The following is a 23,989-nucleotide window of genomic DNA, read 5'->3' as shown; positions in this document are numbered from 1 at the left end:
CCACCATTTGCCTCATGCAGCATGACACATCTCCTTCGCATAGAGTTGATTCTGGCCTGTGGAATGTTGTCCCACTTCTCTAAGGATCGGACCCTTTTTCAATTTTCGACTAAAATAACATACCCAAATATTATTGCCTGTAGCTCAGGACCTGAAGCAAGGATATGCATATTTTTGATACCATTTGAAAGTTAACACTTTTTTTGTGGAAATGTGAAATTAATGTAGGAGAAAAAACACATTAGATCTGGTAAAAGATAATACGAGGAAAATAAACGGTTTTGTATTTATTTTGTACCATCATCTTTGAAATGCAAGAGAAAGGCCATAATGTATTTTTCCAGCCCAGGCGCAATTTAGATTTTGGCCACTAGATGTGCAACATTTTAGACTGATCCAATGAACCATTGCATATCTGTTCAAAATGTTGTATCAAGACTGCCTAAATGTGCCTAATTGGTTTATTAATACATTTTCATAATTGTGCACTCTCCTCATACAATAGCATGGTATTCTTTCACTGTAAATTGGAAAGTGCAGTTAGATTAACAGGAATTTAAGCTTCTGCCCATATCAGATATGTCTATGTCCTGGGATTTTATTTTACTTACAACCTCATGCTAATCACATTAGCCTACGTTAACTCAACCATCCTGCGGGGGGGGGGGGGGGGGGTGCACCGATCCCTGGGTATTGGCGGGAACTGGAACACGCTGTTGTACATGCCGATCCAGAGCATCCCAAATATGCTGGCCATCTGGCCGGTACAGTAGAAACGGAGATTCTTCCCTGAAGTGCACACTTCTCTGGCATGCCAGTGGCCATAGCATAGAAGGTGAACATTTGTCCACTGAAGTCAATTACGATGCCGAACTGCAGTCAGGTCAAGACCCTGGTGAGGACGACGAGTATGCAGATGAGCTTCCCTGAGACGGTTTCTGACAGCTTGTGCAGAAATTATTTGGTTTTACAAACCCACAATTTCAGCAGATGTCTGGGTGGCTGGTCTCAGGTGAAGAAGCCTGATGTGGAGGTCCTGGCTGGCGTGGTTACACGTGGTCTATGGTTATGGAGGCTAGATGGCGTATCTGCCAAATTCTCTAAAATGACGTTGGAGGCGGCTTATGGAAATTCATTCAACATTCAATTATCTGGCGACATCTCAGGTGGACATTCCTGCAGTCAGCATGCCAATTACATGCTCCCTCGAAACATCTGTGGCATTGTGCTGTGTGACAAAACTGCACATTTTAGAGTGGCCTTTTATTGTCCCCAGCACAAGGTGCACCTGTGTCATGATCATGCTGAAAATGGCGCCGGCAGATAGGGCTCCCTTGCTTCTAGCTCTTAGGAAACTTTGCAGTATTTAGATTTTTTATGTGTTATTTCTTACATTATTAGCCCAGAATTTTGGGGGTGTTATTACATACAGCCAGGAAGAACTTTTGGATATCAGAGTGATGGTAACTCACCAGCATTACAACCAGGAATATGACTTTCCCAAATCGGATCCATTGTTCGTACCCCACAGGGCAAATTAACTGATTCCAGAGGTAGACCCAAAACACCGCCTGCGGAGGAGGTACTCGGGGTGGACTTCAAGTCTGACTCAGGAGGCGCACACACCACCCACCGCTTCCGAGTATATTACTCGCTAATGTTCAGTGTCTGGATAATAAGGCAGATGAGCTCAGGGCGTGGATTTCCTTCCAGAGAGACATCAGGAATTGTTTTATGGAAACGTGGCTCTCTCGGGATATACTGTCTGAGTCCGTACAGCCAGTTGGGCTCTCAGTCCATCGCGCAGACAAGAATAAATATCTTTCTGGGAAGTAGAAGGGTGGGGGTGTATGTTTCATGATGAACTACTCATGGTGTGATTGTGATAACATACAGGAACTCAAGTCCTTTGTTCATCCGACCTAGAATACCTCACAATCAAATGCGGACCGTATAACCACCCAAGAGAATTCTCATCTGTAAAAGTCACAGCCGTGTATATTCTCCCTCAAGCCGATACCACAACGGCCCTCAAAGAACTTAACTGGACTTTATGCAAACTGGAAACCACATATCCTGAGGACGCAATTATTGTAGCTGGGGATTTTAACAAAGCAAATTTGCAAAAACACAACCGAAGTTCTATTGACATATAGACTGTAGTACAGTGCCTTGCAAATGTATTCATCCCCCTTGGCCTTTTTCCTATTTTGTTGCATTACAACCTGTAACTTAAATGAATTATATTTGGATTTCATGTAATGGACATACACAAAATAGTCCATATTGGTGAAGTGAAATGAAAAATATTAAAAAATAAATGTTAAAACGGAAAAGTGGTGCATGCAAATGTATTCACCCCTTTGCTATGAAGCCCCTAAATAAGATCTGGTGCAACCAATTACCTTCAGAAGTCACATAATTAGTTAAATAAAGTCCACCTGTGTGCAAGTGTCACATGATCTATCACATGATCTCAGTATATATATACACCTGTTCTGAAAGGCCCCAGAGTCTGCAACACCACTAAGCAAGGGGCACCACCTGGCAAGCGGCACCATGAAGACCAAGGAGCTCTCCAAACAGGTCAGGGACAAAGTTGTGGATAAGTTCAGATCAGGGTTGGGTTATAAAAAAATATCCGAATCTTTGAACATCCCACGGAGCACCATTTAAATCAATTATTAAAAAATTTAAAGAATATGGCACCACAACAAACCTGCCAAGAGAGGGACGCCCACCAAAACTCACGGACCAGGCAAGGAAGGCATTAATCAGAGAGGCAACAAAGAGACCAAAGATAACCCTGAAGGAGCTGCAAAGCTCCACAGCGGAGATTGGAGTATCTGTCCATAGGACAACTTTAAGCCGTACACTCCACAGAGCTGGGCTTTACGGAAGAGTGGCCAGAAAAAAAGCCATTGCTAAAAGAAAAAAAAAAGAAAACACATTTGGTGTTAGCCAAAAGGCATGTGGGAGGCTCCCCAAACACATGGAAGAAGGTACTCTGGTCAGATGAGACAAATTTAGCTTTTTGGCCATCAAGGAAACGCTATGTCTGGTGCAAACCCAACACCTCTCATCACCCCGAGAACCGCATCCCCACAGTGAAGCATGGTGTTGACAGCATCATGCTGTGGGGATGTTTTTCTTCGGCAGGGACTGGGAAACTGGTCAGAATTGACGGAATGATGGATGGTGCTAAATACAGGGAAATTCTTGGGGGAAACCGGTTTCAGTCTTCCAGAGATTTGAGACTGAGACGGAGGTTCACCTTCCAGTAGGACAATGACCCTAAGCATACTGCTAAAGCAACACTCAAGTTGTTTAAATGTCTTGGAATGGCCTCGTCAAAGCCCAGACCTCAATCCAATTGAGAATCTGTGGTATGACTTAAAGATTGCTGTACACCAGCAGAACCCATCCAACTTGAAGGAGCTGGAGAAGTTTTGCCTTGAAGAATGGGCACAAATCCCAGTGGCTAGAGGTGCCACGTTTATAGAGACATACCCCAAGAGACTTGCAGCTGTAATTGCTGCAAAAGGTGGCTCTACAAGGTATTGACTTTGGGGGTGAATTGTTACGCAAACTCAAGTTTTCAGTTGTTTTGTCTTATTTCTTGTTTGTTTCACAATAAAAAATATTTTGCATTTTCAAAGTGGTAGGCATGTTGTGTAAATCAAATGATACAAATCCCCCCAAAATCTATTTTAATTCCAGGTTGTAAGGCAATAAAATAGGAAAAATGCCAACGGGGGTGAATAATTTCGCAAGCCACTCTACAGTGACCCGTTTCAGGAAGGTAGGCATACAGTGGGGAGAACAAGTATTTGATACACTGACGACTTTGGAATGCGTACTACTTTGTCTATCACCAGTATCACTGATATCGTTATGGATATTGATCTTCTATATATTGTATATTATTTTGTTCTTTCTCTGCTGGTATTGACACTTTTTGTTCTAGTTTTTTTTTTATATATTTGACGCTTTCAATTTTTTATATTGCTACAATCCAAATATGCAAGTAACCATTTCACTGTGCCGTTTACACCTTCTGTAGAGACCCATCCACTTAGCTAGATGTGGCCGTGGGGTGGCTATATCCTCTCTTCCACATGACCCATCAAGTTAGCCAGGTGTATCTGGGGGGATTACAGCCATCAATTGCATTTCATGAACATGTCTAGACAATAGTGACCCATCCACTTAGATAGATGGGGGTGGTTATAGCATTTCCTTCACATGACCCATTAATTTATACAAGTGAACCAGCCCTTCATGTATTTACTGGCATCTAATAATGAAAAAATATTTATGAAAAAATATTTATAAAATATTTTTATCTGGACACTTTCTGTTTTTGATATTGCTACTATGCAAATAACCATTTCACTGTACCGTTTACACCTACTGTATCATGTGACAAATAAACATATTTTATTTGATATAGTGTGTTTACCAGAGACGGTAATGTGAAGAACAACATGACCTGCACCAAAGTCAGATTAGAATATAGGACAAGGTGTAACGGTTTCTCTCCTCCTCTACGTCTGAAGAGAAGGAGTAGGGATCAGACCAAAATGCAGCGTGTTGTGAAGACATGATGAATATTTATTAAAGCAAAGACGAACACGAAAAAACACTTGGAAAATTACAAAACAACAAAACGACGTAGACAGACCTGAACATGTGAACTTACATAAACACGAAGAACGCACGAACAGGAACAGACTAACCAAACGAACGAAAACGAAACAGTCCCGTGTGGTGCGACAGACACAGGAACAATCACCCACAAACAAACAGTGAGAACAGCCTACCTTAATATGGTTCTCAATCAGAGGAAACGTCAAACACCTGCCCCTAATTGAGAACCATATCAGGCAACACATTTAACCCCACATAGAAACACATAACATAGACTACCCACCCAGCTCACGTCCTGACCAACTAAACACATACAAAAACAAGGAAAACAGGTCAGGAACGTGACACAAGGACTAGATAGTGTATTTTTACCTGAAGTTTTTCCTTATTGTAGGCTACTATTTTCACCACTTTTTTAGTATTTAAATCTTTGTTATTACTACACTACCTTACTCACTCTGTTTAGCACATGGGCACAGGGACTATGTTGGTCTGCTTGAAATGTAGGTATTACAGACTGGGTCAGGGAGAGTTTGAAAATAACAATGAAAACACTTGCCAGCTGGTCAGTGCATGCTTTGAGTATGCTTCCTGGTAATCCGTCTGGCCCCGCAGCCTTGTGAATGTTTAACCTTTTCATGTGTGAGTTCCAAATATCTCTATCGGTCGCCCCAGTGTGAGTTTTTTTTATGTATGTGATGGCAGAATGCATTCACTGTTCCAAAATGTTGTTACGCAACAGGACATTTAACCCGCGCTGCCCTCAAACCAAGGCACACTGCCTGTTAATTATCAATAGGCTATATTTCAACTTGTCAATGTCAAATTATTTTTAACAACAGTTTGAATTGAGGTGTGTTCCTTCTCCTCATTAATTCACATAGAAGTAGCCCATTTCACTATTACGCACAATTTATTTTTATACTGAGCTTTACTGAGCCAGACAAACTTCTCTCTTAGATGAGAGCCCAAGCACTTCCCCAGTGTTTCCCCAGATCAAGTATGCAGACATTTGCGCATCTCCAGTCAGCTGGCACATTTTCCGTCTGGTGCCCGCATTGCCTTCATTGTTGTTTTCCTAACTAACAATAACTTTGGATATGGGTGCGCTCTTATCAAAGTAAGTGCCTTATTACGTTATCATTATAGTTTCTGTATATCGTGTTGTTGTTTCTACTTTAGCACACCATATGTGTGCGTAGGGCATAATGTATTTACTGTTTAATCACGTTTTCAAGGACTGGTGACAAATCATGCATTCCGATTGTTGCATGGATTGTAATGGACACGTATGATGTGTGAAAGATGAAAGATTGTACTGATTATAATGTGTGACCTCATGTTTGTTGACATCATACAATGTATTCTGGTTGTCACATAAACGAGGTGAAGGGCTGGTTCACTCGACTGACTTAGATTGTAACTATCGTAACTCAGGGTTTCCAGCTCAGTCCCCCCATTCCAGTGGTCTCAATTTTTATTTAGCGAATAAACTTCTCCTGTGTTTGCCCCCCATTTATTGATAAATCCCCCATCATAGTAATATATCCTCCATCATATCCCCCAACGATACCTTCCTCTATTTCTACCCCCCATGGACTTGAAATCCCCCTCAAATGAAATGAACCCCCCCACAAACCCCCCTAAAATGGTTTCAGCCAAATCTGGCAACCCTGTTTAGCTTTCATGCTACGGTAAGGCTAGGAAGTAGAGTTGTATTTGGGGTGATGATCTGTGAGGTGATAACATTTTATTTTCTTTGATTTGTCAAAAACTGTAAATGACTTGTCAAGTCATGTGCTCCGGTTCTTGTATACACTGTAACACGTAAGTTGAACATTTGTAATATGCTGAAAAGTGGCCAAACTAAATTCAGATTTTTCAGGCAAAGTGTGCAGCCGTCTTTGACTTTTTTTATTTGCGTCTTATAGTGAATGGCATTCTGGGATGAGGGAGTTTTTGCTTGTCAAACATAAACAAACATGGCTGCCATCATAAAGAATTAGCTGTTAGACTAGCTGACAAGCATCTCTTTTCGAAACAATATACATTTCTCCCTTGTGGTCACGAGAGATCAAATTTATTGGTCATATACACATGGTTATAAGATGTTATTGCGAGTGTAGCGAAATGCTTATGATTCTAAACTCAGCAAAAAAGAAACTTCCTCTCACTGTCAACTGCTTTTATTTTCAGCAAACTTAAGGTGTGTAAATATTTGTATGAACATAGCTAGATTCAACAACTGAGACATAAACTGAACAAGTTCCACAGACATGTGACTAACAGAAATTGAATAATGTGTCCATGAACAAAGGCGGGGTCAAAATCAGAAGTAACAGTCAGTATCTGGTGTGGCCACCAGTTGCATTAAATACCGTAGTGCATCTCCTCCTCATGGACTGCACCAGATTTTCCAGTTCTTGCTGTGAGATGGTACCCCACTCTTCCACCAAGGCACCTTGCAAGTTCCCGGACATTTCTGGGGGGAATGGTCCAAGCCCTCACCCTCCGATCCAACAGGTCCCAGACGTGCTCAATGGGATTGAGATCCGGGCTCTTCGCTGGCCATGGCAGAACACTGACATTCCTGTCTTGCAGGAAATCACGCACAGAACGAGCAGTATGGCTGGTGGCATTGTCATGCTGGAGGGTCATGTCAGGATGAGCCTGCAGGAAGGGTACCACATGAGGGAGGAGGATGTCTTCCCTGTAACGCACAGCGTTGAGATTGCCTGCAATGACAACAAGCTCAGTCCAATGATGATGTGACACACCGCCCCAGACCATCCACCTCCGAATCGATCCTGCTCCAGAGTACAGGCCTCGGTGTAACACTCATTCCTTCAACAATAAACGTGAATCCGACCATCACCCCTGGTGAGACAAAACCGCGACTCGTCAGCGAAGAGCACTTTTTTCCAGTCCTGTCTGGTCCAGCGACGGTGGGTTTGTGCCCACCGTTGTTTCCGGTGATGTCTGGTGAGGACCTGTCTTACAACAGGCCTACAAGCCCTCAGTCCAGCCTCTCTCAGCCTATTGCGGACAGTCTGAGCACTGATGGAGGGATTGTGCGTTCCTGGTGTAACTCGGGCAGTTGTTGTTGCCATCCTGTACCTGTCCCACAAGTGTTGATGTTCGGATGTACCGATCCTGTGCAGGTGTTGTTACACGTGGTCTGCCACTGCGAGGACGATCAGCTGTCCATCCTGTCTCTCTGTAGCGCTGTCTTAGGCGTCTCACAGTACGGACATTGCAATTTATTGCCCTGGCCACATCTGCAGTCCTCATGCCTCCTTGCAGCATGCCTAAGGCACGTTCACGCAGATGAGCAGGGACCCTGGGCATCTTTCTTTTGGTGTTTTTCAGAGTCAGTGGAAAGGCCTCTTTAGTGTCCTAAGTCTTCATAACTGTGACCTTAATTGCCTACCGTCTGCAAGCGTCTTAACGACCGTTCCACAGGTGTTGAACGTGTTTGGGAAACAGTGTTTAAACCCTTTACAATGAAGCTCTGTGAAGTTATTTGGATTTTTATGAATTATCTTTGAAAGAGAGGGTCCTGAAAAGGGATGTTTCTATTTTTGCTGAGTTTATGTTGTTATTACTGTCACGTGTGCTTCCTCTCCGACCTCTAGGTCACCAGGCTGCTCATTATGGTGGACACCTGTCACCATCGTTACGCGCACCTGTGCGTCATCAGACTCACCTGGACTCCATCACTTCCCTGATTACCTTCCCTATATATGTCACTCCCTTTGGTTCCTTCCCCAGGCGTTATTGTTTCTGTTTCATGTCTGTTCGTGTTTCTTGTTTTGTATTATGTTGCGTTTATTTATTAAAACACTCTCCCTGAACTTGCTTCCCGACTCTCAGCGCACATTGTTAAAGAATAACGCCTCACCTAAGGGATTTAAAAAATATACACTGCTCAAAAAAATAAAGGGAACACTTAAACAACACAATGTAACTCCAAGTCAATCACACTTCTGTGAAATCAAACTGTCCACTTAGGAAGCAACACTGATTGACAATAAATTTCACATGCTGTTGTGCAAATGGAATAGACAACAGGTGGAAATTATAGGCAATTAGCAAGACACCCCCAATAAAGGAGTGGTTCTGCAGGTGGTGACCACAGACCACTTCTCAGTTCCTATGCTTCCTGGCTGATGTTTTGGTCACTTTTGAATGCTGGCGGTGCTTTCACTCTAGTGGTAGCATGAGACGGAGTCTACAACCCACACAAGTGGCTCAGGTAGTGCAGCTCATCCAGGATGGCACATCAATGCGAGCTGTGGCAAGAAGGTTTGCTGTGTCTGTCAGCGTAGTGTCCAGAGCATGGAGGCGCTACCAGGAGACAGGCCAGTACATCAGGAGACGTGGAGGAGGCCGTAGGAGGGCAACAACCCAGCAGCAGGGCCGCTACCTCCGCCTTTGTGCAAGAAGGAGCAGGAGGAGCACTGCCAGAGCCCTGCAAAATGACCTCCAGCAGGCCACAAATGTGCATGTGTCTGCTCAAACGGTCAGAAACAGACTCCATGAGGGTGGTATGAGGGCCCGACGTCCACAGCTGGGGGTTGTGCTTACAGCCCAACACCGTGCAGGACGTTTGGCATTTGCCAGAGAACACCAAGATTGGCAAATTCGCCACTGGCGCCCTGTGCTCTTCACAGATGAAAGCAGGTTCACACTGAGCACATGTGACAGACGTGACAGTCTGGAGAACGTTCTGCTGCCTGCAACATCCTCCAGCATGACCAGTTTGGCGGTGGGTCAGTTATGGTGTGGGGTGGCATTTCTTTGGGGGGCCGCAGAGCCCTCCATGGGCTCGCCAGAGGTAGCCTGACTGCTATTAGGTACCGAGATGAGATCCTCAGACCCATTGTGAGACCATATGCTGGTGCGGTTGGCCCTGGGTTCCTCTTAATGCAAGACAATGCTAGACCTCATGTGGCTGGAGTGTGTCAGCAGTTCCTGCAAGAGGAAGGCATTGATGCTATGGACTGGCCCGCCCGTTCCCCAGACCTGAATCCAATTGAGCACATCTGGGACATCATGTCTCGCTCCATCCACCAACGCCACGTTGCACCACAGACTGTCCAGGAGTTGGCGGATGCTCTAGTCCAGGTCTGGGAGGAGATCCCTCAGGAGACCATCCTCCACCTCATCAGGAGCATGCCCAGGCGTTGTAGGGAGGTCATACAGGCACGTGGAGGCCACACACACTACTGAGCCTCATTTTGACTTGTTTTAAGGACATTACATCAAAGTTGGATCAGCCTGTAGTGTGGTTTTCCACTTTAATTTTGAGTGTGACTCCAAATCCAGACCTCCATGGGTTGATAAATTTGATTTCCATTGATAATTTTTGTGTGATTTTGTTGTCAGCACATTCAACTATGTAAAGAAAAAAGTATTTAATAAGAATAGTTCATTCATTCAGATCTAGGATGTGTTATTTTAGTGTTCCCTTTATCTTTTTGAGCAGTGTATATATTATATTTTTTTGTGTCAGGTGGAATGACGTCGGGCCCGGGAACCGCTACAGGCTTTCGTGCCTCAGCTGGATCGCCAGGCTCCCCTCCCTCAACCGGTCTATCAGGTTCCCATGTCCCAGCCGGCGACAGGTTCCCGCGCATCAGCAGGGGTGACCGGTCCGCTCCTGATACCCGCGATCGTCCCTTGGGTTGGCGTCCTGCGGCTCGAGCCGAACGCGCCGAGGAGGGGGTACCGTCAGGTATGCTCTCTCTCCGGCGCTCTAGGTCGCCATGCTCCTGCATCTCAGCTGGATTGACCGGTTTCCAGCGTCTCTGCAGAGGTGTCCGCTCCATTATTTTGGTCGGCGTCCTGCGTCTGGAGCTGCGCATTGGGGAGGGGGTACTGTCACGTGTGCTCCCTCTCCGGCCTCTAGGTCACCAGGCTGCTCATTATGGTGTACACCTGTCACCATCGTTACGCGCACCTGCGCGTCATCAGACTCACCTGGACTCCATCACTTCCCTGATTACCTTCCCTATATATATGTCACTCCCTTTCGTTCCTTCTCCAGGCGTTATTGTTTCTCTTTCAGTTTCATTTCTGTGTGTTCGTGTTTCTTGTTTTGTATTATGTTGCATTTATTTATTAACACTCACTCCCTGAACTTGCTTGACGACTGACAGCGCACATCGTTACAATTACCTTCATGTATTTATATAATCAGTTTTTTATGGGTAAAAAAGCCTGGAGCCTCATGTATTGATAGTGTTATATTGAAAACATAAATCACTTTGTGCCCTTGGACAAATGAATGAGGAGTTCTTCTATTAACTCACATCGCCAGCTAACGGGTTGAATTTTAAAGATAAATCAGAGGTGTGTGTGCGCTTTTGTGTATGCCATGTCTGCTCTGTCTTTCTGATCATGCTAAAAGTGTGTTTGTGTGTTTCAGACTGTGCAGGCTGTGGTAGGGACATTAAGAATGGCCAGGCCCTATTGGCTCTGGAAAGACAGTGGCACCTTGGCTGCTTCAAGTGCAAGGCCTGTGGCAAAGTGCTGAGCGGGGAGTACATCAGCAAGTGAGTAATCATCAACTGCAACACACTCAACCCTCTCTTAATTTCTACACCCTCTCTTTCTTTATTAGGCTGTGTCTGAAAACCTGTGCTTCTAAATAGTAGGCTGATTGAGTATATGAAATTATAACCTTATAATGGGTGAAATTTCAAATATGGGGGCACAAAGAGGGGGTTTCTACTAAGCTATATGGAATTGTTTTAAGGTCACAACAAATATAATTTTGCTATTTGATTTTGAACTTTAAGAAGTATAAAAAAATATACAAATATTATTTGAAACATTTTGTTTTGCCTTACTGCTATTAGCCAATACAAACGCATTGAATAACAGATAGTCCCCCCCCCAAAAAAAAGTAAAAGGGAAGTTTATTCTGAAGTGTCTGTCCTATATCTGAGAGATAGAAGAAAGATCAGGAAACATTTGTTATATTTTTTACGTGCATTTAACCCCTTATGCACTAAACGGTCTCAATATAGAATATACAGTACTTACATTCATTTGTTTTTCATCTGGTACCGGGGTATCTTAAGGCCTGTGGGCATCCGAGACCAAAACAATCAACATGTACATGTTGGTGAAAAGAGTCTCACCTTCTGTGGAAATAGTCTCACATTTCCACAGAGGGGTCATTAGTATGCAACCCAAACTGTTCAGACGCTACATACAGAAGTTGGCAGATGGGATTGTCGTCGAAATTACCACCAGGGACACCTGAAGTCAATCTAAATGAAGCATTGTTTATTAACAGCAAGCTGGAGCGGTCAAGCTCAAACTTAGATGCATTGCGTACCGGTCTGAAGTGAGCTTCACCAGGGCAGTCCCGTTTGTTCTCTAATATACTGCTTACATAGACAAGTTATATTTGCATGATTTCAAATATTCATAATGAATTAATCATTAACGTTTTGTTAATGCATGTGACCGAACAATACCCCACAAGGCTTCTTCTCTCCAAGCTGAGACCTTGAAACTGAGATATCCCTTTCATTCTCAAAACAAGGTTCTGGGCGTACTGCCAAATTGCAGATACCGATAGTGAGGATTCCTCTCAGGCACGTTCAATCAGTCACTTGCATGAACACGGAAATTGTTTTTTAGAAAAGCACAAACAAATGTTCCACCACATTCCCTACTCTTATCACTCACTCTGATAATTATCATAACATTTTATTAATTTAGTTATTACTTAAACTATCAAAGGAGTAAGTAAACAAAATCAATGCATACAACCACAGACACTTTCAAACCCTTCATTCCGGGAATTTCCCTCACACTTCATAAAATGTGGCACTGGTTTTTCTTGCAGACCCTCACTAGAAAGCTTGGCAGGCAGAATCAATCATGCAGTTTGTGACGCCAAATTGTTGTGGAAATTCTACACGAGACGCTCGAAGTCAATCTTTAATGAATAACTCTGATAACAACAAGCTGAAGAGGTCACAGTGAAACTCAGATGCATAAAGTGAGCTTCACCAGGGCAGTCCCATTCGTTCTCTTATATACTGCTTACACACAAGTTATATCTGCATGATTTACAGTTGAAGTCGGAAGTTTACATACACTTAGGTTGGAGTCATTAAAACTCGTTTTTCAACCACTCCACAAATTTCTTGTTCACAAACGATAGTTTTGGCAGGTCGGTTAGGACATCTACTTTGTGCATGACACAAGTAATTTTCCCAACAATTGTTTACACACAGATTATTTCACTTATAATTCACTGTATCACAATTCCAGTGGGTCAGAAGTTTACATACACTAAGTTGACTGTGCCTTTAAACAGCATGGAAAATTCCAGAAAATTATGTCATGGCTTTAGAAGCTTCTGATAGGCTAAATGACATCATTTGAGTCAATTGGAGGTGTACCTGTGGATGTATTTCAAGGCATACCTTCAACCTCAGTGCCTCTTTGCTGGACATCATGTGAAAATCAAAAGAAATCAGCCAAGACCTCAGAAAATAAATTGTAGACCTCCACAAGTCTGGCTCATCCTTGGGAGCAATTTTCAAATGCCTGAAGGTACCACGTTCATCTGTACAAACAATAGTACGCAAGTATAAACACCATGGGACCATGCAGCCGTCATACCGCTCAGGAAGGAGACGCGTTCTGTCTCCTAGAGATGAGCGTACTTTGGTGCGAAAAGTGCAAAACAATCCCATAACAACAGCAAAAGACCTTGTGAAGATGCTGGAGGAAACGGGTTAAAAAGTATCTATATATCCACAGTAAAACGAGTCCTATATCAACATAACCTGAATTAAATGTCAGGAATTGTGAAACTGAGTTTAAATGTATTTGGCTAAGGTGTATGTAAACTTCCGACTTCAACTGTATACTGTATTTTGTACCATCTATTGCATCTTGCCTATGCCGCATCAATATATTTATATGTACATATTCTTATTCCATCCATTTACATTTGTGTGTAGAAGGTAGTCATTGTGAATTTGTTAAATTACTTGTTAGATATTACTGCACTGTAGGAACTAGAAGCACAAGCATTTCGCTACACTCACATTAACATCTGCTAACCATGTGTATGTGACCAATACATTTTTATTTTATCTGGTCCTTCGTGGGCAAATTTTGTCATAAAACTTTGTCATCAAAATCTGGCATTCTCTGGATTTATGGCGCTTTCAAGACAACTGGGAACTCTGAAAAAAACAAGGTCGAATCATGACGTCAGTGATCTTCAGGTTGGAGCGCTAGAAAGAGGCCTGAGTTCCCAACTTGGAATTCCGAGTTGGATGGCCGTTCAAAACGTATTTTCCCGAGTTCGCAGTTGTCTTGAACTCACTGAAGCCTGAGTTCCGAGTTTCCAGTTTTGAACACGGCAGAAGTCATACTGGATTGACAGCATGGCCAATGTTGAACGTGTATAATTTTAAACTTGGAAAAGAGACCCTTAAACCCAGACTTGGACCATACACCCACTCCTCTGAATAGCAGGCTACTGATTGCTTTGCAAGGCTTTCAGTTAGCCACTGATTCCTTCCAAACCACTCATTGTTGAATTTGCCGTTTCAACTTGTTGTGTAATGTCCAATGGCCGATGAGCACCGATACATTTTATATACCATTTCTCTTCATAATTTCTCTCTTCATATGAAGAGGATTGAAAAGTATTTGCCAGTAGATTGTCTATTTGATTCATGATGACTGCTAGCTAAGATTTTAAAAGTATGATGTTGACATGATCAGTCCAATTATGTTAACATACGGTAGATATAGCGTGATTTTATGTAATTTTATCTGTGCCCAATTACCTTGAGCCTTCTTGGATGGGCACTTCTAATGTAACTCTATGGCAGCACACAAGAGGCTTGAATTTTCGAGCTCTAGCCATAGATTTTGCGGTGACTTAGTGTCCCCATGAGTGACAGAACACTGAGCCAATCATGGTGCAACTAGAGAACATTACCAACCCCTACGCTCCATATTTTCCGCTGGCTGCCACCACAGAAAGCACTGAACTAGGCTGAAACACCTGCATTTTGGAGCGGCCTTACTCAAGAAAGCAAAAAGAGACAATGTTTGTATGTGGCTTTAACTAAATTATTATTTTAACATTGTTTGCAAAGTGATATGTGACACGTATTAATGCCAAAATAACATGCAAAACAGAGCCAACCTACCCTGAATGACGGGTCGCCACTGTGCTGTGATTTGTGCTGATATTGGTGTCTTAGACAATGGAGAGAATGAATATCTGGCAAACAGACTACACTCTAGGCCAGTGGTATTGAAATGTTTTCAGTGTGGACCCCATTTTTTTCCCACCAGAATTCCTGGGGACCAATGTTCCCTCTAAGTTGTTTCGTCACTGAGCAAATTTCAGGTCTGCTGAGCGCAAACTTGAACGTTGTGAGAAGTCTGCAACTTCTGGCACATTTACTGTGAACACTGAGGCTGTACCCGCTTTAATTTAGTTAACAGTGGTCAAGTAGGTTATTGTGGCTATTTGATCATAATGTAGACTTACCAGAGTGGCCTGCCATCAAAAACAGTGGAGAAAATGCATCCCGTAACGTTTAACATGGAAATACAGTAGCAGCCAATGTGTGGTGTTCAACGTAGGCTTACTTTCCATGAGACTTTTGAAAAAACTATGCAGGGCTTGGCATGACCTGTTTATCCACTTGTCCCTCAGACAAAGAGGTTACTGAAAATGTTGTTTAATGCAAGAAAACCACTTTGCAAAGTAAAATATCATCCCATACCATTATTACAGAGAATCAGACAAATTATGCTACCCTCTTCCTATTGGCTACTTCGCTTATTCAAGCCTGTCTCAAAATACAACACTGCCCCTCTTTATCTGACTCGCTTTTCAAAGATGTCTAGAAATGCAAACGTTTTGTGCTCTTGTAGGAAGCAATCACTCCCCCATTGCTGACTACAAATGATCTAAAACTGTGCTAATAACTCACCATCTAGCAAAGAATATGAACGAGTGTACACACGTCACTACATGTAGCTCTCGCTTTGATCTCAAAACAAGCAAATTCAAGACTGCTCATGCTGTAAACAACAGTCCAGTTCAAAGGGAATGGCACAGATCCATATATGGCAATGGTCTATTTGCATTTAGGCCTACTGCAGCTCTGATTGGTTATGGCGCACCAGTCTGTGTAGAGTAGGGGCCTGAGTCATCCCTGTCAATGCAATGGAATCCTACAACAAAATCTCTTGCATAGTTAGTTTTGTTTCGGTATGTTACATTGGAAGTGAATCAATGCAGTATTATCCAATCACAGTTCCCACAGTAAAGGGAAACGTTGATAGTGTAAACTAACGAGAGAACTCTAGAAAGTTGAGTGACGTTCCATCTCATGCTTCTCTGCGTGCGCTGATATTTATTATGTGCAGCAGGCCCTGGGAGCTGTGTGCACGAGCACAGCTTAGAGGGAACATTGCTAGGGACACAATTCCCCCCCCCCCCCCAAGAATTCCTCACGACCCCACCCCAAATCTAATGACACAACCTTCAAATATGTAAATTTCCATTTTTAAATCAACAAATAACCTGCAATTCATTGCATTTTCATCTCTTATCAAAATGAAAAGAAACCAATAAATACATTTACACAAATTAAAACATTTGAAATTATCTTTCTCAAACGTTTGTAAGTCCCATACAATAATCTGTACTCTTAGAGCAAGTCTCATCTTTCCATAGAGGGGTCATAATAGTTTTGTCGGCCAAACTGTTCGGACGCTATAAACAATTTTGAGACGCCTCCAATGCAGATATGTGACCGAACGCCTTGATTCAGTCTTATGTAGCAACATTTGAAATTGTGTTTTTTACATTGGATAAAAGTAGAGACACAGAGCTACAGACTGGTATATCATACCCTGCATTTGAGGAACAATGGGAAAGTAATTCTGCTTTGAAAGTTGAGAAACTTGGAACCTCACTTTTGAAAAAAGTGGCCTTTTGAACGTTTTGGTACCTACTGTAGAGCTCTTCTTTGTCTACACCCATTCAGCATCGTTCACACCCTCAAGTTTTAGACCCACCCATCTCTTTAAGGGTTGATCCAAGCGTTCTGTCCTAACAGCAGTCAAGCACCCAAGCTAAGTGGCTAACGTTGGCTAGCTTGCTAGCTACCTCCAGACACAAATGAGAGAACAGCTCACTAACTATTTTACTCGCCCTAGTAGAGCTGGTTAGTCAGTTTTTATGTTACCCAGAGCAATGATGACTGCAACTGCTGCTGGCAACAATTTACACTTTTTTTGCCAACGTTTACTGACACCGGCCATATTCAACAGGTGTTGAGCGTTCGTAAATTCTTCAGTTATTCTGTGCTCTGGCACACTCAGACGAGAGTGCTCTGAAATCGGAGTAGATAGCCAGAGCGAATTTACCAGCTACGTCTATCAACAGTTGTCGCAGTGGCATTCTATTGAAATGGTTACTTGTCTTTTGTTAGGACATGTAGGTATTGAACCATAATCCCAACTCATGACGATACTACCCTGCATGAATCTGCAGTTACATAACCAACCAGGTTCAATGTTAGCTAGCTAACATTAGGCTATAACTAGCAAAGCAAATGGCTCTAAGATACGAATAATAAGATCATACATGTAATGTTAACTAGCGAGATAGCTAGCTAACAGTACACTTTAACTTGAAATAAAAACAACTGTCAAAATTAGAAATGTATAATATCTAAAATTGTAGCTAGCTAGACTATCTTACCTGTATACATCATGGATGGACGCTTGCCCCTGTCATGGATGCCATGGTTGCCCTTAGTATGAAGATGTAATCCGGAGACAGGTGTTTTCTCCATCTCCTGAGCTATTATACTCTAATTCCACTGATTTCAAAACCTTGTCCTCCAGAAAGTGGAGTGCAACATTTATGCAGTTCTACTAGCTATGCGATATATATACAGTGGGGAGAACAAGTATTTGATAACCTGCAAAATCGGCAGTGTTTCCTACTTACAAAGCATGTAGAGGTCTGTAATTTTTATCATAGGTACACTTCAACTGTGAGAGACGGAATCTAAAACAAAAATCCAGAAAATCACATTGTATGATTTTTAAGTAATTCATTTGCATTTTATACACTGCAAAATCGGCAGTGTATCAAATACTTGTTCTCCCCACTGTATATATTATTATAATTTTTTTAAAGCAGTGTTAGACAGGATTACCTACACATGCTGACCAGCTCAATTGGACAGAAGCATGCTATATGGCAGACCAATCCAAACTCATCTCTCGTTATGTCCAGCCCACTCATTATCTCAGCCAATCATGGCTAGCGGGAAGGTTGACTTTTTCTGTGGCTAAACCAACTAGGTTGTAGTTGACTAAAATTGTAGTCATATTTAGATGGCATAAAAGTTTGTTATTAAGGAACATGAAAGTTCATATGTTTGAGAAGGCATTTCTGCCAAAAAATGCATTTTGATTAAAAAAAAAAATAATTTACTCTTTCCTGGTGAAGTAGTGACCCGCGACATAAGCCTAGTTTCCTGAAACAGCTCTCACATATCTCTAGCTTAAATTGACAGCTTTTTATGGAGATGTTTTTATGTTGCTAATTAGCTTTCCGCGGGGTGTGAACTTCGACCTTAGGGGGTTAATGACATTAGTTATTCACAATTTATTTATTTTTTTATCACAATTTTAGAAATTGGTCCTAAAGAAAGATTTTTCCAATAATAATTGACACTCTAATCTAAGTAACATAATAAAAAAATACCCATCAAAATCCGTCAGTTTAAGATAGAGATATCTGTTTTGCATGGACTGCGTCTCAATCTGCCTATGCCGGCCTTCCGCATCTGCGGTGGAAGGTGAACGAGCTACAGCTGTGTTTATCAGACCATGAAATAATAATTTTATATATGTTTTTATACCTAAAGGGGTCCTAAAATTCAAATACCTAAATGATGGTATACCCTGATGAAGACAGCTTGTCTGTCGAAACGTTGGACATAAATATCTTTGCATCTGAGCTCCTAGAGTCTAGAGTTAGAGCTCTATCGTGGTAATTTCCTGTATTACTCAATTATGAGAGAGCAAACCACACACAAGTCAGAGTTATATTATAAAGTCCATCTTTAATTATACATGAGCTTCACTATAGCCCTTTTTGACTCTCAGATCAATTCAGTGTCTATAAATGAATTCTCTGAGAGTCTTTACAACACAATTCTTAGAATCTTTTATAGCCAAAATACACCCCCTCCTAACTTACATGACGAACCATAGATCTTAGTAACAGTTCAAAGAACCTTTTACTAGAAAGAGGAGTATCCCATAGCTAGATAGCATTAGCTATAAATTATCGTTCAGTTTGGTCTCCTAAGATGAGGTTCCAATCTCGTGCTTGGTACCAAAACATTACCTCATCCAATGGCATATATCAATTGTCAATTCTAGATACGCCCATCTCAAATACACCCCCTCCTGGATAAGCTCAGAGAAGACAGTGAACCTCTTAGGTCATATACTAGGTCAAGATAAGGGCAACCTCAAGAGGGGACATACAATAGTTCCCATAAGAAGACAATGTTCCATTCTGTCCTCCTCCCCTTCTGATATTCTGCATAGCATTACATGGTTTAACAGATACATTGACATATGAAGACAAGCCTGATCTCTCCCCTCTCTGGACCCCAAGTGACTAAGCCCTAGCTGAGAAAGGAAAATGCAACTGCCGACAGTATAATTCAAAAAGAGACATTCTAACTGACAAGTATCCCACATAAGCATAATATGAAGATAAATAAAACATCTTATTTATCTATGTTACCTAATTAATTCTGATTCAGCCATGACAGCTCTCCTTTATTTTTTTAAGTGTTCCACTCCGCTAGCCAGCACCTCGCCTAAATAGGTGAGTTTCTTTCACCTCTAGATGATCCATGGTATGACCATCTTAAAACATTTCCATATGTTAGCTTAGTAATCCATGGCTTCTGGTTGGGTATGTATGTACAGTCACTGTGGGGACGACGTAATCGGTTACTTATTGATGAAGCCAATGACTGATGTGGTGTACTCCTCAATGCCATCAGAGGGATCCCTGAACATATTCCAGTCTGCTAACAAAACAGTCCTGTAGCTTAGCATCTGCTTTATCTGACCACTTTTGCATTGACCGAGTCACTGGTGCCTCCTGCTTTCATTTTTGCTTGTAAGCAGGAATCAGGAGGATAGAATTATGGTCGGATTTGACAAATGGAGGGCAAGGGAGAGCTTTGTATGCGTCTCTGTGTGTGGAGTAAAGGTGGTCCAGAGTTTTTTCCCTCTAGTTGAACATTTAACATGCTGATAGAAATTTGGTAAAAACGAATTTAAGTTTCCCGGCTCCTAGGAGCGCCGCCTCTGGGTGAGCGTTCTCTTGTTTGCTTATGGAGGAATCAGCTCATTCAATGCAGTCTTAGTGCCAGCCTCCGTCTGTGGTGGTATGTAAACAGCTACGAAAAATACAGATAAAAACTCTCTAGGTAGATATTGTGGCCTACAGCTTATCATGAGATTCTCTACCTCAGGTGAGCAATAGCTCAAGACTTCCTTAGATATCGTGCACCAGCTGTTATTTACAAAAATACATTGTCCGCCCCCCTTTGTCATACCAGATACCGCTGTTCTATCCTGCCGGTGCAGCGTATAACCAGCCAGCTGTATGTTGATAGTGTCGTCGTTCAGCCACAACTCCGTGAAGCATAAGATATAACAGTTTTGAATGTCCCGTTGGTAGTTTATTTTATTTATTTTATTTTCCAAAGATTGCACATTTGCTAGCAGAGTGGAGGTTTATTCGATCACCTATGAATTCTCAGAAGGCAGCCCGCCCTTTGGCCCCTTTTCTCTGCCTTCTCTTCACACAAATCACGGGGATCTGGGCCTGTTCCCGGGAGAGCAGTATATTATTCATATCGGGCTCGTCAGACTCGTTAAAGGAAAAAAAGGATTCTGTCAGTTCGTGGTGAGTAATCGCAGTCCTGATGTCCAGAAGTTATTTTCGGTCATAAGATACGGTAGCATTATGTACAAAATACGTTTTTAAAAATAAGCAAAGAAACAAACAAAAAAAACACAATTGGTTGGGGACACTTAAAACGTCAGCCTTCTTCTCCGGCGCCGTCTTATATCACAGCCAATATCTAAGTGTTTATTGACTAGAAATGTTCAGATCTTGCCCTCTGTCTGCCTGACTCTTTTGTTCCCCCAATCCTCTTTTCTCTTAGGGATGGCACCCCCTATTGCGAGAAAGACTACCAGATCCACTTTGGGGTCCAGTGTGAGGCCTGCAATCAGTTCATCACAGGGAAGGTTCTGGAGGTAAGAAACATTTCCTTGTCCCTTTGCTCCTCCCGTCTCATGACTTGAAATTATAAATCATTGTTCCTTCAGTCATTGCTGCTCATTGCTTTGAATGAACAGTGTGCGTAGTCAAGTTCTATATTATTGGATTTCTCAATCCATTCATCTGGGGATCTATATGGCATGCTCATTTTTGTTACAGCCCAGCAGTAACGCATCGCGTCATGTCAGATTGGTGATTAATTCAACAAGAGGAAGGAATGATGTTTAAGAGTATTCAAACATGACCATTGTTTTCATCTTAGCCTTTAATCTAAACGTAGCCAAAGACTTGATGACCCCTGTGTAACAATGGATTTGTATTTAACATTGATTTAGCCAGGGAGTCTAGTTTAGACCACAATTAGTTTAGACCACAATCTCTTTTGCAGATGAGCCCTGCATGAACACATCAATTAACAATTACACTATGCATACAGTACCAGTCAAAAGTTTGGACACACCTACTCATTCAATGGTTTTTCTTGATTTTCACTATTTTCTGCACTGTAGAATAACAGTGAAGACATCAAAACTATGAAATAACACATTTGGAATCATGTAGTAACCAAAAAAGTGTTAAACAAATCTAAATATATTTTATATTTATTCATAGCAGCCACCCTTTGCCTTGATGACAGCTTTGCACACTCTTGACATTTTCTCAACCAGCTTCACCTGGAATGCTTTTCCAACAGTCTTGAAGGAGTTCCCACATATACTGAGCACTTGTTATCTGCTTTTCCTTTACTCTGTGGTCCAACTCATCCCAAACCATTTCAATTGGGTTGAGGTCAAAAATTGTGGAGGCCAGGTCATCTGATGCAGCACCCTCACTCTCCTTCTTAGTCAAATAGCCCTTACACAGCCTGGAGGTGTGTTGAGTCATTGTCCTGTTGAAAAACATATGATAGTCCAACTAAAGCGCAAACCAGATGGGATGACGTATCGCTGCAGAATGCTGTGGTAGCCATGCTGGTTAAGTGTGCCTTGAATTCTGAATAAATCACAGACAGTGTCACCAGCAAAGCACCACCACACCATTACACCTACTCCTCCTCTATGCTTCACTGTGGGAACTACACATGCAGAGATCATCCTTTCACCTACTCTTTTTACCAAGAAGGCTGGATCATGTTGTATTGTACTTTTATATATACAGTGCTGTGAAAAAGTATTTGACCCCTTCCTGATTTCTTATTTTTTTGCACATTTGTCACACTTAAATGTTTCAGATCAAACAAATTTTAATATTACTCAAAGATAACCCAAGTAAACACAAAATGCAGTTTAAGTGGTCATTTTATTTATTAAGGGAAACAAGCTATCCGAACGATCATGGCCCTATGCGAGAGTCATTGCCCCCCCCCCCTTGTTAAATCATGAATTTACTGTGATTAATCACATTTTTTGTAGAGCTGAGTTCAATTTCACTAGCCACACCCAGGTCTGATTACTGACAGACCTGTTGAATCAAGAAATCACTTAAATAGAACCTGTCTGACAAAGTGAAGTAGGACAAAAGATCTCAAAAAGCAAGACATCATGCCGCGATCCAAAGAAATTCAGGAACAGATGAGAAACAAAGTAATTGACATCTACCAGTCAGGAAAGGGTTACAAAGCCATTTCTAAAGCTTTAGGACTCCAGCGAACCACGGTGAGAGCCAAATGGAGAAAATTTGGAACAGTGATGAACCTTCCCAGGAGTAGCCGGCCTACCAAAATTACCCCAAGAGCGCAGTGACGTCTCATCCAAGAGGTCACAAAAGAACCCACAACAACATCTAAAGAACTGCAGGCCTCACTTGCCCCAGTTAAGGTCAGTGTTCATGACTCAACCATAAGAAAGAGACTGAGCAAAAATGGCATCTATGGCAGAGTTCCAAGGCGAAAACCACTGCTAACCAAAAAGAACAAAGGCTCATCTCACTTTTGGCTTAAAAACATCTTGATTATCCCCAAGACTTTTGGGAATATATTCTGTGGACTGACGAGACAAAACTTATTTAGGCTTGCCATAAAAAAGGGGTTAAATACTTATTAACTCAGGATATTTCAGCTTTTCATTTTTTATAAATTTGTAAAATTAATTAATCTAAAAACATAATTCCACCACAGGGTCTGTAGTTATGCCTCTAGAACTGAAATGCAGTGCCTTAGACTGCTGCTCCATTTAGGAGCCCTCATTGTTGAGGTTTCAAGCTCCATTTTTTAGACTTTTTGACCGAAATGATCCTATTTACACTTTGTAGTCAATTTTGACACTATAATGAATGTTTCTGACTCATATCAATGCCACATAGGCTGTTTTCAAAGGGATTAGTTGCTTTTTTAGGTGCAGTGGCTCTTTAAAATGTTACTGCAGTGGGCTAAATCAGGGTCACAGAGAATGTTTCTTGATAGTCTTAAACAAATCTAATTTGAAACAATAGTATACACCTCACACACATGGTTTGTGTTTTTAAAAAAACAACACCTGTACCATGTCACAGAGTTCAAATGCATTTTGTTTTGATTTTGTATCCAAATATTACACTTTATGTACATCACAGAAGACTGAAATAACAAAACCGGATTTATGTTTCATGTTTATTAATTAAGAAATTATTTAAAAAATATTAATAACATTCCACCCATGAGGCCACTAGAGGGTGATTTGATCTTTTGACTTTTTCCCCAACATGCTCTACTAGCAGGCAGATTTTGGGGGAATCGTTTTTAATTCTCTGTACATTGAGTGATTGATTGATTCATCTTACAAAGATAAATTACTTTTTTTTAAACTAATCCAATCATTTAGTTAGATTTGTTTTACCCGTCACTGAAATGGTTGTTCCGGTTTAAATGGATTAGGTAGTCTCCACACACAGTTTCAGACCACGGCAGTTATGAATGTATGTTGTGGGTGAATAAAATGTTCAAATGTTGGC

At 41.7% G+C, this 23,989-nt stretch overlaps 1 protein-coding gene across 1 annotated transcript in view; it reads left to right on the top strand.

Annotated features, from left to right (window-relative positions):
* Positions 1 to 23,989, top strand: part of LOC120060860 (actin-binding LIM protein 1-like) — a 57,807-nt gene that overhangs the window by 23,490 nt on the left and 10,328 nt on the right. The window contains exons 5-6 of the mRNA XM_039010272.1: positions 11,081 to 11,207; positions 20,943 to 21,036. Of these exons, the coding sequence (XP_038866200.1) occupies positions 11,081 to 11,207; positions 20,943 to 21,036 (221 nt within the window). The remainder of the gene's footprint in view (positions 1 to 11,080; positions 11,208 to 20,942; positions 21,037 to 23,989) is intronic.

Source organism: Salvelinus namaycush, chromosome 16, assembly GCF_016432855.1.
Source record: "Salvelinus namaycush isolate Seneca chromosome 16, SaNama_1.0, whole genome shotgun sequence".
NCBI classification, from domain to species: domain Eukaryota; kingdom Metazoa; phylum Chordata; class Actinopteri; order Salmoniformes; family Salmonidae; genus Salvelinus; species Salvelinus namaycush.
This window is presented reverse-complemented; position numbering and strand designations above follow the sequence as displayed.